This window comes from Botrytis sinoallii, assembly GCF_014898435.1.
Source record: "Botrytis sinoallii strain Bc 23 chromosome Unknown BSIN_025, whole genome shotgun sequence".
Taxonomy (NCBI): Eukaryota; Fungi; Ascomycota; class Leotiomycetes; order Helotiales; family Sclerotiniaceae; genus Botrytis; species Botrytis sinoallii.
In genome coordinates this window covers 550,077-564,688 of record NW_024066052.1, presented here as the reverse complement: position 1 = coordinate 564,688, position 14,612 = coordinate 550,077, and the positions used below count along the sequence as shown (strand labels likewise).

The window sequence follows — 14,612 nt, the reverse complement described above, 5'->3', positions numbered from 1 at the left end:
GATCTACACAAACGACACTTCACATTGGCGAAGTTACTCCATTCGATTAAGCAACAGGAAATTCAGGCGGCATAATCTAAGGCGCGCGTATAGCGCTACTGTCAGCTTATGGTAGTTTACCCATAGGTATGTTATGTTACATCGCCATTGAGCAAATATGTTGTAGCGTCCATCTACGAGAACCTCCTGAATGTGTAGACCCAAGATGCATGTTCGTGGCGTAAACATCAATATTACCTAATCCTAAGCTTTTTTTGGCTTAAACACCGAAGATGTTCTTATCTACCTAAGGTACCTACCTACCCTACCTAGCTGGAGTATGCATACAAATTCTTGGAAACTACATCGAGACAGAGAAAGTGAATGAAGGAATGCATCACGCCATATCATGGCCTACTTTACTACATCACAAAATGCATTATACCTGATTTCGAGCGTCCTTGACTCCTGGTAGAACCACAACAAAATACTTGCAAGGTTTCAATCCCGATAGTGAGCGAGCTTTCGTTGGATCGGATTCGCTCAGAATCTCAGACACAACTCCTTTTGCACAATCATTCATAAGACGAAAAAGGAGTACTATGGACCGTATCATAATGTGGCGCAATTAACATAACTTTTTCCAAGAAATGAAGAATGGTTCATATGGTAGCATGTGGTTGTGGCCAGAACATCGGAAGGAATCCCCACTACAACCAGCAACTTTAGGACGAAAGACTCGTAAATCACCAGCAATTCAATTCAGCCAAAGAAGAGAATAACATATTGCGAAACTTTCAATTCGTCGCCACTACTCACACGCATGCGACAAACAGTTATATTTTATACGGTATTTCCCTTTTGTTTTGATCATATTCGTACACGACTTTATCCACTCCACTCATATGCGCGTCTCGTCGGCAGGAAGGCCGCATTCGTTGTGCAAGGATAAATTAACAATTATCCAAAGAACAAGGGGGTCTCACGAGCACCCGGAAGTCGCAGTAAAGAGTACAAAGAGTCTGCTTCTGGCCCAACCGTTACTATGGCTGGACAAACTCGTCGTAGGAGCTCAAGTGCGGCATTTCAACATCGCGCTGAACAAGTGCACTTTGTTCCATTCGATGGACATGATGAGACAAGAAGACCTTCTCTCAGCGCAATGATAATGAAGACGCGGCGGAAAATGAAGTCTCGCCAATTTCTACTGCTGATTAGCATTCTTACCTTGGCTACATTTTCGATATTCTACCTGCGAGCGCCTGTTCCATACCATTCGACCCCTTTCCCATCCTCTAATCAGAAACCGAAACAGCCAAGCATACCCAATCGAATATCAACTTCCATTGATGATGTCAAGAAACCGCAGGAAGCTTCGTATCATATTGGTCCTTCGCATCCAATTTATCAATTAATCAAGGATAATGAGCAAGCATTCGAGAATACCAAAGCGAAACAATCGAAGACATTGGAGGAAGCAGTGGCAGAATATAGAAAACGATATAGGATACCTCCGCCCCCTAATTTCGACAAATGGTATAATTTCGCGAAGTCAAAAGGTGTAAAACTCATCGACGAATATGACAACATACATACATCCTTAACGCCGTTTTGGGGTTTAAAACCGGAAACAATCAGAGGGAGAGCACGAGAGGCATTGGGTTTTCCTAATAATCTCATAGGATTGTTAATTAGAGGAGGCAAGGTTACAAAGATTGAGGGAGGGAATCAATGGCAACAAGACGCTACGGTAGGAATGATGAAGCCATTTTTGAAGTACCTCCCCGACATGGATCTTTGCTTCAACATTCACGATGAACCTCGTGTGGTTGTGCCATATGAAGATTTGGCCCGGCTAGTACATGTTGCAAAAGATCAGAATATGCCAAATGCGAATTCTGTAGAAGCACCCAGAAACTCATGGTCTCCTAGACCGATTGATGTCGCTAGCGACGGCCTGCGAGTGCCGGAAGTGAAGACTACACGATTCAACGTTTTTTCACATCAGCCAACTTGGACCCATTCAAGGATGTCTTGCCCTCCAGATAGTGCCGCGAGGAGTCTCAACGATGGACTGAAAGAGGACAATTATGGTAGTTATGCCGTGACGGAGCTGGGATTTGTGTATAACCAAACTGCGTTCTCAGATATTTGCCAATCCCCTTCTTTTAGCGAATCCTTCGGATTTTTCGATCGTCCCAACGCCTTTAATATCGTGCATGACTTGTTCCCGATTTTCTCTCAATCAAAGATCTCGTCGTTTTCCGATATATTGTATCCATCTCCTTGGTACTGGTATGGCAAAGTACCATATGAGGAAGCCGAAGACAAGGCATGGAAGGATAAGAAAGACAAAATATACTGGAGAGGTTCGACAACCGGAGGCTTTAGTCGAGATGGTGGCTGGAGACGGCAACACAGGCAAAAAGTGGTACAAAAAGTTAACGCTGGCGATCAAGCAAAGATTTTGGTCAATCGAGGCGAAGAGACAAAGGAAGATTGGCAGGTGAAGAGTGTACCGCGAAGTGATTTCAAGGAAATTTTTGACATCTTCTTTTCCCACGTTGGGCAATGCGATCCTGGTGATTGCGAAGCCCAAAAGAATTTCTTTGATGTGAAGGATGCAGCGAAGCAACAAGATGCATGGAAGTATAAGTATCTGCTTGATATGGATGGAAATGCTTTCAGTGGTCGATTTTACGCATTCTTGAAGAGCAAAAGTCTGGTATATAAAATGGCTGTTTTCAGAGAATGGCATGAGCAATGGCTCAAGCCTTGGGTGCATTATATTCCTTTAAGCTTAAGAGGCGATGAATGGGTTGAGGCAGTACGATGGTTTGCGGGAGAAGATGTTGGGAAGAAAGAAGCAGAACGAATTGCCCTCCAGGGAAGAGATTGGGCAGATCATGTGCTCAGAAACGAAGACCTAGAAGTGTGGTTCTTCAGATTAATGCTTGAGTAAGTTCCGCTCTCGTCTACGTTTCTATTCGGGCGTAGTACTAATATCTGTTCAGATACGGAAGATTAGTTGACGACGACCGAGAAATCATCGGATATACAGGAACAACAGGATCGACATAAACACAATTTCATCATAATTAACTATATTAGAATCAGCTATGTATAATACGAAGATTCCAGATCTTCTTTTAATTATTCCTGTACGATACGATGTTAACGAAACAAAATGCTAGAGCAATCGCATTTGCATTTTACGTGAACGCCCCTCCATTACGAAATAATGTTGAGATAGACGGTCAGGAGCTCATTTACAGATTAACGCATCAATACTTCGATTGCTTGACTCGCTGTGGAAAGGGGGTGGTACCGGGTTTGATACAGTCGGACCCTTTGCTATGTTTTGAAATGTGTGCAGGAGCATGCATATTACACCAATTTTAATATACCCTGGGCTTTCTTTTCTCTTTAATTCAGATAGTCGATGGATATAGGGATTGATACCCTATGTACTTAGTTTGCCTTTATATATATAGGTGTGTGCAAGTTTTAGTTCCCTAAGGTGATAGGAGAAATTTATCAAACAGATATTGGGAAAAACTTAGAGCTTCGTACCATTTTTTTTACTTTAACATGAGTGTTATGTATACACCATCAATCTTGATCTTTGAAGTTTTCAAATGCAGATCGATGGATGAGTGAGCTCTGCGGCTATCTGTGACATACCGTCTCGATATTGGAAAGAGGAATTTGAAGGAAGTAAACTTTCGCGCATTGACTTACATTCACAGTATTTGATTAATATTTAGTTTAATTCTGCATTTCGAAAAGCACTTATGGTTCCAGTTGTGGGTTTTGCCGGCTTTGAAATCTTAATGTTCATCATCAAAGTCAGCCAGTCAGTCTTAAAATGATTAGATAGCCACCCAGCGCATAGGTATTGGATCAAAGGGGAAGTAGAGAAAACACTCTTGTTATACTAGATCTAGTTCTATATTGAGAATTGTCGTTATGCGATGCTTCTCCATATGGTTAGATCTCTATGTGCTTTCAACTGCCTCATGATATGGTTCCACCAAATGTGCATGCCAGGATACTCTCAAACTAGTTCTCGTGCATCTCTATTTTGAACAGCTTGGCCCTGGACTTATCGCTCAACTTATCCTAATTGCCATTTTGGATTGCAGAGATATGAATGTAATGTCTTGTGGCAGGAACAATGGGCACAGCCAATCATAAGGACACCGTAAAGAGTAGCTGAAAACACAGCCAGCAGATTCCAAAGTCGCGATTCGGCTACTTTGTTCCCCTCTCGTCTTTCACGGCCTGAAATGGGTATCTTTCAAGATATGAACTGCCAAAACAACGGTATAATGAGGGAGGAGGCTATACTCGAGTTGACAAGAAGTGTCCCGATATTGACGTGGAGCTGCAGTTGTGAAGTTATCTGGAGTGTTCAGCTGTATGAATGCTCAAAATCCTTCTTCGTGGATCCGAAGCTTTCTCGACATGGATGGTAGGTAAGCATACGGTAAATTTTGATTGGGAAATGGTATAGGTTTGCAAAATGATATACGTGGAATGAATGTCCTCTTCTCATATGCGAGAATAGGTTTTTGATAATACTGCATTCTTACAGTGGTGACAGTCAGAGTCAGTACTGTCATTGATGCGAAATTACAAAGCAATTGACTCCAGGTCCGACGCTGAACCTGTCAAAGACGTCAAATATGCCCTCGTCCTCATAAATCATGGCTTAAGCTCTGTATAAAGAGCTAAGAGATACCAGAGATGTTGTAGAAAGCGTTGGCGTGAGGGGAAACTAATAGAATGGTGTCAGCGCGTAGAAGCCAATTAGTAATCTCCTTCCCCATAGAATAAAAATAACTGTTTCAGGAAAGCTAGTGATAGGTCTTTGCTCGCATGCTGGGTCTCTTGTACTCTTTAAAGAAGATGCGCTTGTTTGTGCATTTATATGCAATTAAGCACTTGGAATGAAGTAGAATCAGAGTTTGATATCTCTCAGCGGATGATATACGCATGATCTCTCGCTCACGAAAGAGCTTCGTCAATGCAGCTCAGATTAAGCAAAGTCATCGAGGAAATCGGTCAAAAGGTTCTCCTTATTTTTAAGCAATTAGTGGCCAGGATGATTGACGGCTTATATGGTTTGTCAGAGCAGAAGCAAAGGGTATAAGCAGCCAATGTTTGGAAATCTATCCGTTCGAAACTTGATACATCTCGACACAGTCCTGAGAAGTACATTCTGATTGTTGGAAAATCTACCCATGAGGCACTTCAGCAGCTCGTCGAGAAATTTCCAGCAAGGCATGTTACAAGCTATCGCTGCTCTCTCGTTCTGGAAGTTGGTATATAAGGACGAGGCAATATGTCAGGCGCGCGGAGAAGCTTTGTGGAAATGGGTCAGACTCTCCATCTTGAAACCATACGGTATGTTGGACCTTCTGAGTGCCATTGATGATTGCTAATGAGATTTGATTCAGCATTAGTATCAATATTCAAATGCAACGCAGTCTGTCACATACGACCATAGACTGAAGAGAATTGGGCATCCCGTCCGCTCTGCCATACACAAGCTTCAGATCGGTGGATTAGTAGTTGGGTGGGTGACCACCAGCGAATCCCCACTGTTGTATGTATTACTTTTGCTTTTTCCCACTGCGAATGTTGAAGTAGTTTCGAGGAATGCCAAGCAAGAGAAAAGGAGACGCGGATAAGGCTAAAGACAGAGTACATAGGGGTCTAAACGATAATTATAGACTATTGCCGTTTGTTTTTCACATCAAGAATGCCGCCGTGCTTAGATTTGCTTGAGGAATGAATGATGGTGTTGGTCATAATTTTTGAAGTAGAGGAGGATTAGAGTGCAGGAATTGAGTAATGTCAGCTATGATGAATATGAGATAAGGAGTCGTGTATCCGTCCACCTCTGGATGGGAGGATGGGAAGTTGTTTCTAGATCTGCCCTGTGCTAAAACCGAGTCGGAGTATTTTGTTCGCCGGTATGTCCGAACCACGTGGGGGGAGCATGCATGCTGCTTTTGTACACGGAGAATTCGGATTTTATAAAAGTGAGGGCGATCATGCCGGAGAATAGAATGAGCCCCTTCACTTTTTAGACCGTAGAGATAAAATGTTCATTAACGAAGGTTGAAAAGAGTACCGACTCGCTGTGACAATGGGAGCATGGACTACCGGAGCGCTCCTCAACTCTCAACATTTGTAGTCAATTTCATTTAGCAATGGTTTGGCTTCAGAATTGAGAGTCTCCTTGTTTAATCTGTAATAAATTGATGTAAAGATTTATATGATGTATGGATGAGAACTGAAGGAAGAATGCCAGATCAAATCTAGCATTAGTTCAAGCACCAACGGTTGCTACTTGCGGTAGTTGGTGGCATAGCATTATTGTGAGAGAAGAGACTGAAAGCAAGACACAACGGGAACGAGGGGTGCCAAAGCCAGATTCATTAATGAGATATGAAAGAATTGACTGAAGTTCCGAAGCTACAACGTCTTGATGATATGCTTTGTAATATTTTACATCACAAAATGCATGCGTCCGAAGCCCGGCGTCCGAGTTTTGACATCAGCAGCATAAACAATCACGGCGTAGCAAACTTCTTACTGCCGCATTGCTAAGCTTGCAAGAATGTATCCTGTGTATTGTTGTGTTTGTATTGTGTTATGAGTATTTGGGAACTTGGGAACATGATATTTAATATCAAAGGTGGGAGAATATCGTTAAGCCCCCTTTCCAGCATTTGTGCAACAGTAGGAAAAGTGTATAGGCTTGACGGAATAAGAAACAACGAGAAAGAAAGCAGAGCCAGAAAGCTCACATATCTTCTGATTTTGAGGAAAATTTAGGATAAACCATCAGAGACTGAATCTAGAATGCTGCCAACACTGGCGACAAGCATTCTCCTTTGACTTCCATGATGGGGGCAAGCTCCATATATTACCATTTGGTTGCCCGAGTCAAACGAAACATCTAGAACCATGTGTGCTTCGCAAAGCAATGGATATAGCGCCGATATCAGCCACTGGACATTCCTTTCGAAAGATTTGTTGCATATCGACATCTTGTCGGTCCCGAAGTTCATCTCATATCTCGCGAGGCGGGCCGTTAGATGCGAAATGATTGGTCGCTTATGACGACGGCGCAGTTGGATATTTCTACATTCGATACTAAAAATTGAGTATATGAAGGAGCTGAACACCAATAAATTAGAATAATGCCTCAGTTGTTGCATTCGGTCCCGACAATGGATATTGCGATGATTTTCCAAGTGGACGGGTTTTGCTTGATGGTTACATATCGCAACGCAGATTGATCCCAAACGGTCTGCTTGCGCCACATGTTAAGAAATTAGTACCACCCAAACCAAGTATTGATAAATACAATCCTTCCCTCAGAGCCTTCGGTTAACTGACTGATTATATCCTAAATCAGATATTTGCCATATGGAGTAACTTGCTGTACTATACACGTTTTTCGTTAGCTCCTTCATCCTGTGAGGTTCCAATAACAAGTCAAGGATTTCTCATTCTCATATACGGATCCATACTTCCACCTCTTAAACCGAAGAAAACCCTTTGGTCCCCACTCACTCAGTTGAAGCATAAGATTAAAGTTGTCACAAAAATCAAATGCTAAACCAAGCTCCAGATTAGTGTCGGCGTACTAGATACATCCACAATGAGGTGGGAAAAGATTTAGTAATTGCCGCGTATTGGCTGGCGAAGCTGGCACAAAGATTGTACGTTGATTTTGTGTTCGTTGCCAAGATTAATACTGGTAGGCGATCAACAAATCGGAGAAGGAATGTCCGACCCTCCTCATCTCCCTCACCGGTACCGAGATTTTGATGGATATTGTCCGACTTGTCCTGGGTGCGATATTGCATCGGGCTAGATAGGTTTGGGGGTAATTTAACCGCAGAACGGTTCGCTGGATCATGTGAAGACACAAACGAACTTAAAGAGACGTCCACGTCAATTATTACTACTAGGTAGACCAGTTTCACTTGCTACATTCAAACGTTTTTACACTCAATAACAACCAAAATTGTCTTATGAGTACAATGCAACCGTTGAATTAAAACCTACCTCATCGTTCCAAGATGAGGGACATAAGCCGACTTGATTTCCCAACTTCCCGGCGGGCTGTATAACCAATGACCACTCATTATATCACGGACTTCAGCTCGAACATCTTTCAACCTCTTCTTATTCATCTCACGCTCCTACGTATTGATCTCGCCAAGGTCGTCAATCATCTCTGTTGTCGTAACAAACTTGCGCGGTCAAAGTTGGCCTAGGAAGGTAAAATGAAGAGAAGCAGGGTTGGTCACTATTATATTAATGGGTAGCATTGTGAAGGTGGCCTATTTCTCACGCCAATTTTCCCAATAGAATTCCGAAGTACTCTTGGGTTGCAAATAACGCTCATATTGTTTAGATCATCGTCAAGAGAAAACGAAGCGGATCTATTTACTTTTAATGACAGAATAACATCCGTGTGTTCTCTTAGAAGCTCGTTAGCAAAATAGAGAGTACATAAAACCTGAGAAATCAGGGGAAGACTGGCTATTTGGCCAGATGCCGACTTTGATGTCAAGAATAACGTGCTTCGGATTAGCGTCTATCTAAGGAAAGATTTACTTAAGTACCCAATGCTTCTATCTATTTGTCTACTCGCTAGCCTTCATGTAGATCCGGCCTGTGGTACTTGACCTAAGAAAAGATCAGCACCTGGTCCCTGGCCTATAGAATCCATCCATGGACTTCTCAGTGTGCCAGGGATTTGGGCCTGTATCGCCTCGGCTACTTCCTGAATCCGCGCCGACCTAGTGAGCCCGCCAGCTTTCTGAATGATCCCCGTTGTCTTGTCCATAACAAAGCTTCTTGCTTTTAGATCGATAGTCTTATAAAAATCGTCCACAAATTCTATAAACCATTGCGAAATACCCTCAGCCAGAGCAAGATTTCGTTCCCAGTTTATTAACTCCTCAAGAAGGGCCAGGTAGACGGTTTGTAATATGGCCTCGTTGTCTGGAAAGTTCATATAATCGTACGTCGCCATAAACCTCATCAAATATCTTCCGGGTCTTCATATTCTAGTTCTGAGCCATCGTCATCGAATATCCCGGAATATGGAAACATTTCAGGGGAAGTGGAACAGAACTCTGGATCTCCTGGTTGAGGTCCAATAAATAAATCTCCTGCACCCAGCCCCACAGCACATGTGATGAGATAATAATTGCCAAAAACATAAGGAGCGGGGTATTTTATCACATCATTAGGGAGATCTCGCAATATCATGGATCTTCCAGAGAATGATCTAGGACATATCGTCGGCAGATCGGAAGACTTTGTGTGGCTCAATATTTGCTGAGAGGTGTCATCACCACTCCAGGGCGTGAAAGAACCTGCGGCACTTTCCAGGCTAATTTGAGCACCACTAATACCTGCTTGCAAGGAAGGGCAGTTCTTGTCGTCGGATGTAATGGCCACAAAGGCATCGCGAAATGCACTAATTTCTCATGTATCTCTACTTTGCCCGTGCAGTATGAATCGATTGTAATGTCCAATTGCATAGTAGGCATAAACCCAAATCTAGCCGTGCCAGCCGTTGAATCCGAGAATCCATCGCCTAATAACATAGCCTGCATTTCAAAGCTACCATTAGCAGTCCCCAAAGAAGAAGGATAGTATTGCGTGATTGGGGTCGGTGTGGATGTATTGAAGAATACCTCAAAGTCGGCTGCCATTTCAATATTAGCATTTAGTGTGGCGACAATCTGCAGACTGGGCTTTATGTGAATGAGGCCGGGTACGCCTGAATTCCTTGGAGGTCACTGGACTAGGGAATACATTTGCTTGGGTATTAGGAAGCTTCAGTCCACCGTATACTTGGATGTCAAGCATAGCTATTACTTCAATCTCGCTCTGTGAGAAACCATAGGCCTGTACAATGTTGAACGAGACAATGGTACCAACAAAACTATAACCAAATCTGGCTTTTGATGAGACATTTCCACTGAAACCGATGGAGGCATAGTTTTCATCCTCACCTTCACAGCTCTTACTGCTACTGTATAGTGGAGATGTGAAGGCTTTTGCGAAAAGAGTGTGGCCGAGGTCACCTGATGCTTCACTTCGAACATCATCAAACCCTAAGATCATTAGTATCTTGAACTATTGGAAGTGTAAATGATAATAAACCTACTACATTTCCATGATGTTGCATTTTGGACTAAAAATCTCTTCGAAATATCATCAGTAGATCTTTTTTTCGACTCGCCAGCACTGTTGACGACCGTGTTCCAATAACTTTAGAGATTGCTGTAGTCAATACGTATGTAGACATCCCCAGCATCTCTTTTAACAAGACCGAAGTCATAGCTGATTTCTAGATCTGATACTGTCCGATTCGCTGCGCCTGTATAGATTGAAGGAAGCTTCTGATTATCGGATAAGGACAGGCTGTGAGCAACAGCATATGTTCCCGAACCACAGCCTTCTGGTAGCTTGATAATGGTTCCATCGACTTCACCTTCGAGTAATTCATGACAGTTAGATGGGAGACTATTAGAATTACAGAAAATCCGCACGTTTCGTCGGCTTTTCCCTACGGGACAGCCCAAAAAAACATAATCCGAGCCATCTCGTTTGCTCATAGTAGTCACCACACTACTAGGGCCATCAATAAGCACAAATCCAAATCCTTGATTATCAACACCACCTGCACCGAGTCCTATATTCATAGGCAACTCCAAGGCTTGCAGATCCCATTTCGGTACATCTACTTTCTCGGGTAGTGTTGGAAATATTACCATAGTATCCGATGACATTGTTTCGAACATCAAATGAGTTTCTTCCTTCAGGAAGCGAGGGTGTTCCGCAGTTGCTTTGACATGTAGAAACATCGCAAAACTCTGAGGAGGTACCACAGAATCCTGAGACCACGGTTAATTCTTAACATGGACAAATGTGCGAAAGAGGTTGTCTAACCATATCTGTTCGAAAAGGTAAGCATGTAAATCACTAAACTAGAAATTCAGGAACTTACTGGCTGCAACAGACATTCAATGGACATTTAGTTCCAACTACCTTTGCATCTTTATCACATTCCGCTACAGCACTGCAGTTAGAGACACAAGTGTCACCGCAGTATATGTCACCATAACCACAAAACAACGGTTGAAATGCACTTCCACAACAAGCTCCATTCACACAAGGTTTGCTTGCGGAGCTAGATTTACAATTAGTTTTTTTTACACCAAAAGTACAGTAGAAGAGAACCTGCCAGGAAAAATCATCTCTTCTTAGAGAATCAACATTTGAGATGGTGTTCAAAGGCGGCAAAACATCTTGAGAATTAGAAGTGGTGTGAGTATAAGAAGATAAAATGTTCAAGGCTGGGAAGAAATAGGTATGCAGAATGACTGTAGACACGAGCAAACCGCAAAACAAAAGAATAAAATACTTGAAGGGGCCATGGAAAGCCATGTTAGCTAGCAATTGGCCAATGAAATCAAAAACCTGTCAAAGGAAAAGAAGTCAAACGAAGGCTATGATATTTTGGTCAGCAGATTGGACGTGCTGTGCAAAAGTTTGTTGCAATAGTTATTATTATGATGGCCAATATCAGAAAGAGAGTCTTAGGCGCGCGAACGGAGAGAAGCTTTTAGTGTAATTATTCATTCATTCTGCATGCTGTTTTTAGAAAATGTTCATGAGCAAATTTAAAATAGATTTTTTTTCCAGCCCTGATCATTTCGGGAACCTCCATTGGTGCTAGTGGAGGGCAGATAATATCAGCAGGGACGAGTATTGACCACAGTCCAAGAGACAACAAAAAAGAATTGCGTGCATCAAATTGTCCGTCAGAACTATTCTCTTAGACACATCTCAAAACTTGGTTCTTATCTCATATAATGGCACTGACCGTAAGATGCGGCGGACAGGCATCTCTTTTGAGATTTTCATTGTTGTTAATGTTTACTGGACTTGTTGATGCTCAATTCTTTGGGAACTCACTAGTTGATGTCAATTTCCCTGGCATATCTGCACTTTGTTTGAACGCATTGAATAGCTCCATCACTTGCGATGATAGCCTTCCCACGGCGATGTGGAATCCTGGTGTATACCTGGACTCGGATGCTTTGGCATCACTTTGTGTTTCTTCATGTGAGAAGTCCTTACAGGCTTATCAAAGTACTGCAAAAAAAATCTGTAATCTCGCCGATATCCTAATTTTGGATGATCTTGCATACCCAGTATCGAGTAGGGCCGATGAATACATTTACTATTATAATGTATTTTGTCGAAGGGATGTGTAAGCTTCAATTCCAAACTCCTTTCCAACTCTCAAGTACAGCGACTGATGCATTCTCAAATCATAGTTCTTCTGGCCAATTTTGTAGCTCAGTATTTGACTCATGGGCCAACTCAACTGTGGAAACGTCAGAGCAAAACTGCTCCGACTGCGCACTAGGAATCCAGCAACTTGAGCTTAGTTACCATATGGCTATCATTCTGATGCAGCTCTCGAATTCGCTTCCACTACATCATCCTGTGGTAAGACAGGATATCCCTATACATCGCCAACTCCTATCGCACTTAACAGTTCATCGATCTCTTCTGCCACAGCCACGTCCACTGCTTGTGCCACACCATATACAGTCAAAGCTGGAGAAGATTGCAACTCGATTGCACGGGCTCAAAACGTATCTACATTTTCATTGCTGTACGAGAATAATCTCCAGGCATACTGCGCCAATTTTCCAGCTCCTGGAAAATCCGTATGTATACCAAAACAATGTGACGTATACACAGTCAGTAGAACGACACATGTCGAAGCATCATTTCCACCGTCCCGGGAGACATCACTTTGACACAACTCAGCTCCTGGAATCCAAATATCAACATAGCATGTGGTAACTTAGGCCAGCTTTACGGCACAGAAATATGTATAAGCCCCAGAGGAGGATGGAAATCATCTACCAGTGACACTTCACCAAATTCCATGATGACTGCCGCGTAAGTGAAATGTCTCTCGCTATTGATCATTAGTGAGGCTCAAAGCACACGGTTACAAACAACATTCTCGAGGTGCTTAGCTAACTGCGATATAGGCCTGTGCCAGCAACAATCGCTAATGGTACAAACATCTATTGCGCAAAATACTACGTGATACAAGCGGGAGATAGTTGTGCCTCGGTGTCTATTCAACAAAGCATATCTCTCATAGACTTTTAGTTTTGAAGTGTGTCAGCCCCTCTACCTAACTCACCAGTTGAACTGTTGTGGTACTAACCCATTAAGCCCTAATATCAACAGCAACTGCACAAACATTATAGCCGGCGAAAGTTACTGCGTAGAAGCGGTAGGCTCTATATCCACGTACACTTCGTTTCAAAAAGCCACAATTGCCGCAAATCCTTGCCTCCAAGCATCGCCGCCCTCGACTTGCCTCCTGCCGATTGATATTACTCTCTATCCAAGTGCACCGTATTGGAGCGAGGGGGCCTCCGTTGTTGGAAACAAAACGATAAAATGGCTGGACCCTGTAGCTTCGGACACAATTCCCACCTGTTACGAGTATCGGGAATACTATTCTTTGAACACCACTAATGCTACATTCCTTGAAATTGAGAAAAGCATCAATGAATGCGACTGGGTAGCCGGCATAGAAGAAATCACACTGGCAAACTTCCTGTCATGGAATCCATCGTTGGCCGCACAGGATCCTATAAATTGTACTCTTTCGCCCGGGTATCGCTACTGCATTCAAAGATATAAACCTACTCCATGTAAGTCAGTTCTATTTCTACGTTGATTGAACCTGACAAGTATAGCGGCCACTGTCTCAGCTTCGACAAGCATCAAAAATCCTTTCATTGCTACCACTGCGACTGACGCCCCACCTGGTACAGCCACAAATTGCAATGCATACGGATTTATGTACGGAGGCGATATAGAAGGTAAATGTTTCCCATCTTTCAGCATATGATAAGAGCTAAAACAATTCCAGACATCACGTGCGATGCTACTCTCAGATTTCATGCCATCGATTTGCCAAAGTTTTACGCTTTGAACCCATGGGTAAACCCCGATTGTTCTGGATTCTATTCAGGGTTGAATTCTACCTCTTTTCGATCCTTTTGCGTTGGTACTTCGAGTAGCGCCGCGACTGCACCACCAGCACCTGCTCAATCGGGCATCGTTTCTACTTGCGGCGAGTTCTATACCGTCCAGCCAGGTGATACGTGCCCCAGTATTGAGCTTCGATATGGGATTTTGTTCGAGCAATTCCTTGCCTGGAACCCAGCCGTGCTTCAAAACTGCACGCTCCTAATAATTGGGGATTCTGTTTGTGTTTCTGCGCCTACTCCAGCTTCTAACATACTCACAAGCACAAGTGCAAGCACGACCACTCCCACTGAGGTTGTGTTCATTGGTTAATTGTGGTATTTTACCGCATAGGTGGGTAGAACCTTGGAACTACAGCATGCGCGGAAAAAGTAGATATTTCTTGCTTCTCTCATCGCTAGCTCCAATTTTACTATTCAGAATACCACATCTTGCTCTCTTACTTGATGAAACTGTGATTTATGTATGGGCACCAACTGGAATTTTCGCAG

The 14,612-nt window shown here is 42.9% G+C and overlaps 4 protein-coding genes across 4 annotated transcripts; 2 read left to right on the top strand and 2 right to left on the bottom strand.

Moving 5' to 3' along the window:
• Positions 1 to 177: 177 nt before the first annotated feature.
• EAF02_010474 (uncharacterized protein) lies at positions 178 to 3,710 on the top strand. The gene is made up of 2 exons (XM_038906522.1): positions 178 to 2,937; positions 2,994 to 3,710. The coding sequence occupies exons 1-2, from the start codon at positions 1,025 to 1,027 to the stop codon at positions 3,058 to 3,060; spliced, it is 1,980 nt and encodes a 659-aa protein (XP_038753786.1). The 5' UTR covers positions 178 to 1,024; the 3' UTR covers positions 3,061 to 3,710.
• A 5,344-nt stretch (positions 3,711 to 9,054) lies between these two features.
• On the bottom strand, positions 9,055 to 10,149 carry EAF02_010473 (uncharacterized protein; the record flags this gene model as incomplete). Its single annotated transcript, XM_038906521.1, has 3 exons — positions 9,055 to 9,496; positions 9,574 to 9,727; positions 9,801 to 10,149. The coding sequence occupies 3 exons, from the start codon at positions 10,147 to 10,149 to the stop codon at positions 9,055 to 9,057; spliced, it is 945 nt and encodes a 314-aa protein (XP_038753785.1).
• A 149-nt stretch (positions 10,150 to 10,298) lies between these two features.
• Positions 10,299 to 10,817, bottom strand: EAF02_010472 (uncharacterized protein; the record flags this gene model as incomplete). The annotated part of the gene is made up of 1 exon (XM_038906520.1): positions 10,299 to 10,817. One exon carries the CDS (start codon positions 10,815 to 10,817, stop codon positions 10,299 to 10,301), a length of 519 nt encoding a protein of 172 aa, XP_038753784.1.
• A 1,590-nt stretch (positions 10,818 to 12,407) lies between these two features.
• On the top strand, positions 12,408 to 14,433 carry EAF02_010471 (uncharacterized protein; the record flags this gene model as incomplete). Its single annotated transcript, XM_038906519.1, has 7 exons — positions 12,408 to 12,431; positions 12,486 to 12,770; positions 12,812 to 13,008; positions 13,104 to 13,180; positions 13,329 to 13,781; positions 13,827 to 13,952; positions 14,003 to 14,433. 7 exons carry the CDS (start codon positions 12,408 to 12,410, stop codon positions 14,431 to 14,433), a joined length of 1,593 nt encoding a protein of 530 aa, XP_038753783.1.
• Between the last annotated feature and the right edge of the window lie 179 nt (positions 14,434 to 14,612).

Coding starts and splice junctions, on each gene's coding strand:
- EAF02_010474 (XM_038906522.1), top strand. CDS start 1,025: ATGGCTGGACAAACTCGTCGTAGGAGCTCAAGTGCGGCATTTCAACAT. Junction 2,938..2,993: donor TTCTTCAGATTAATGCTTGA/GTAAGTTCCGCT, acceptor ATATCTGTTCAG/ATACGGAAGATTAGTTGACG.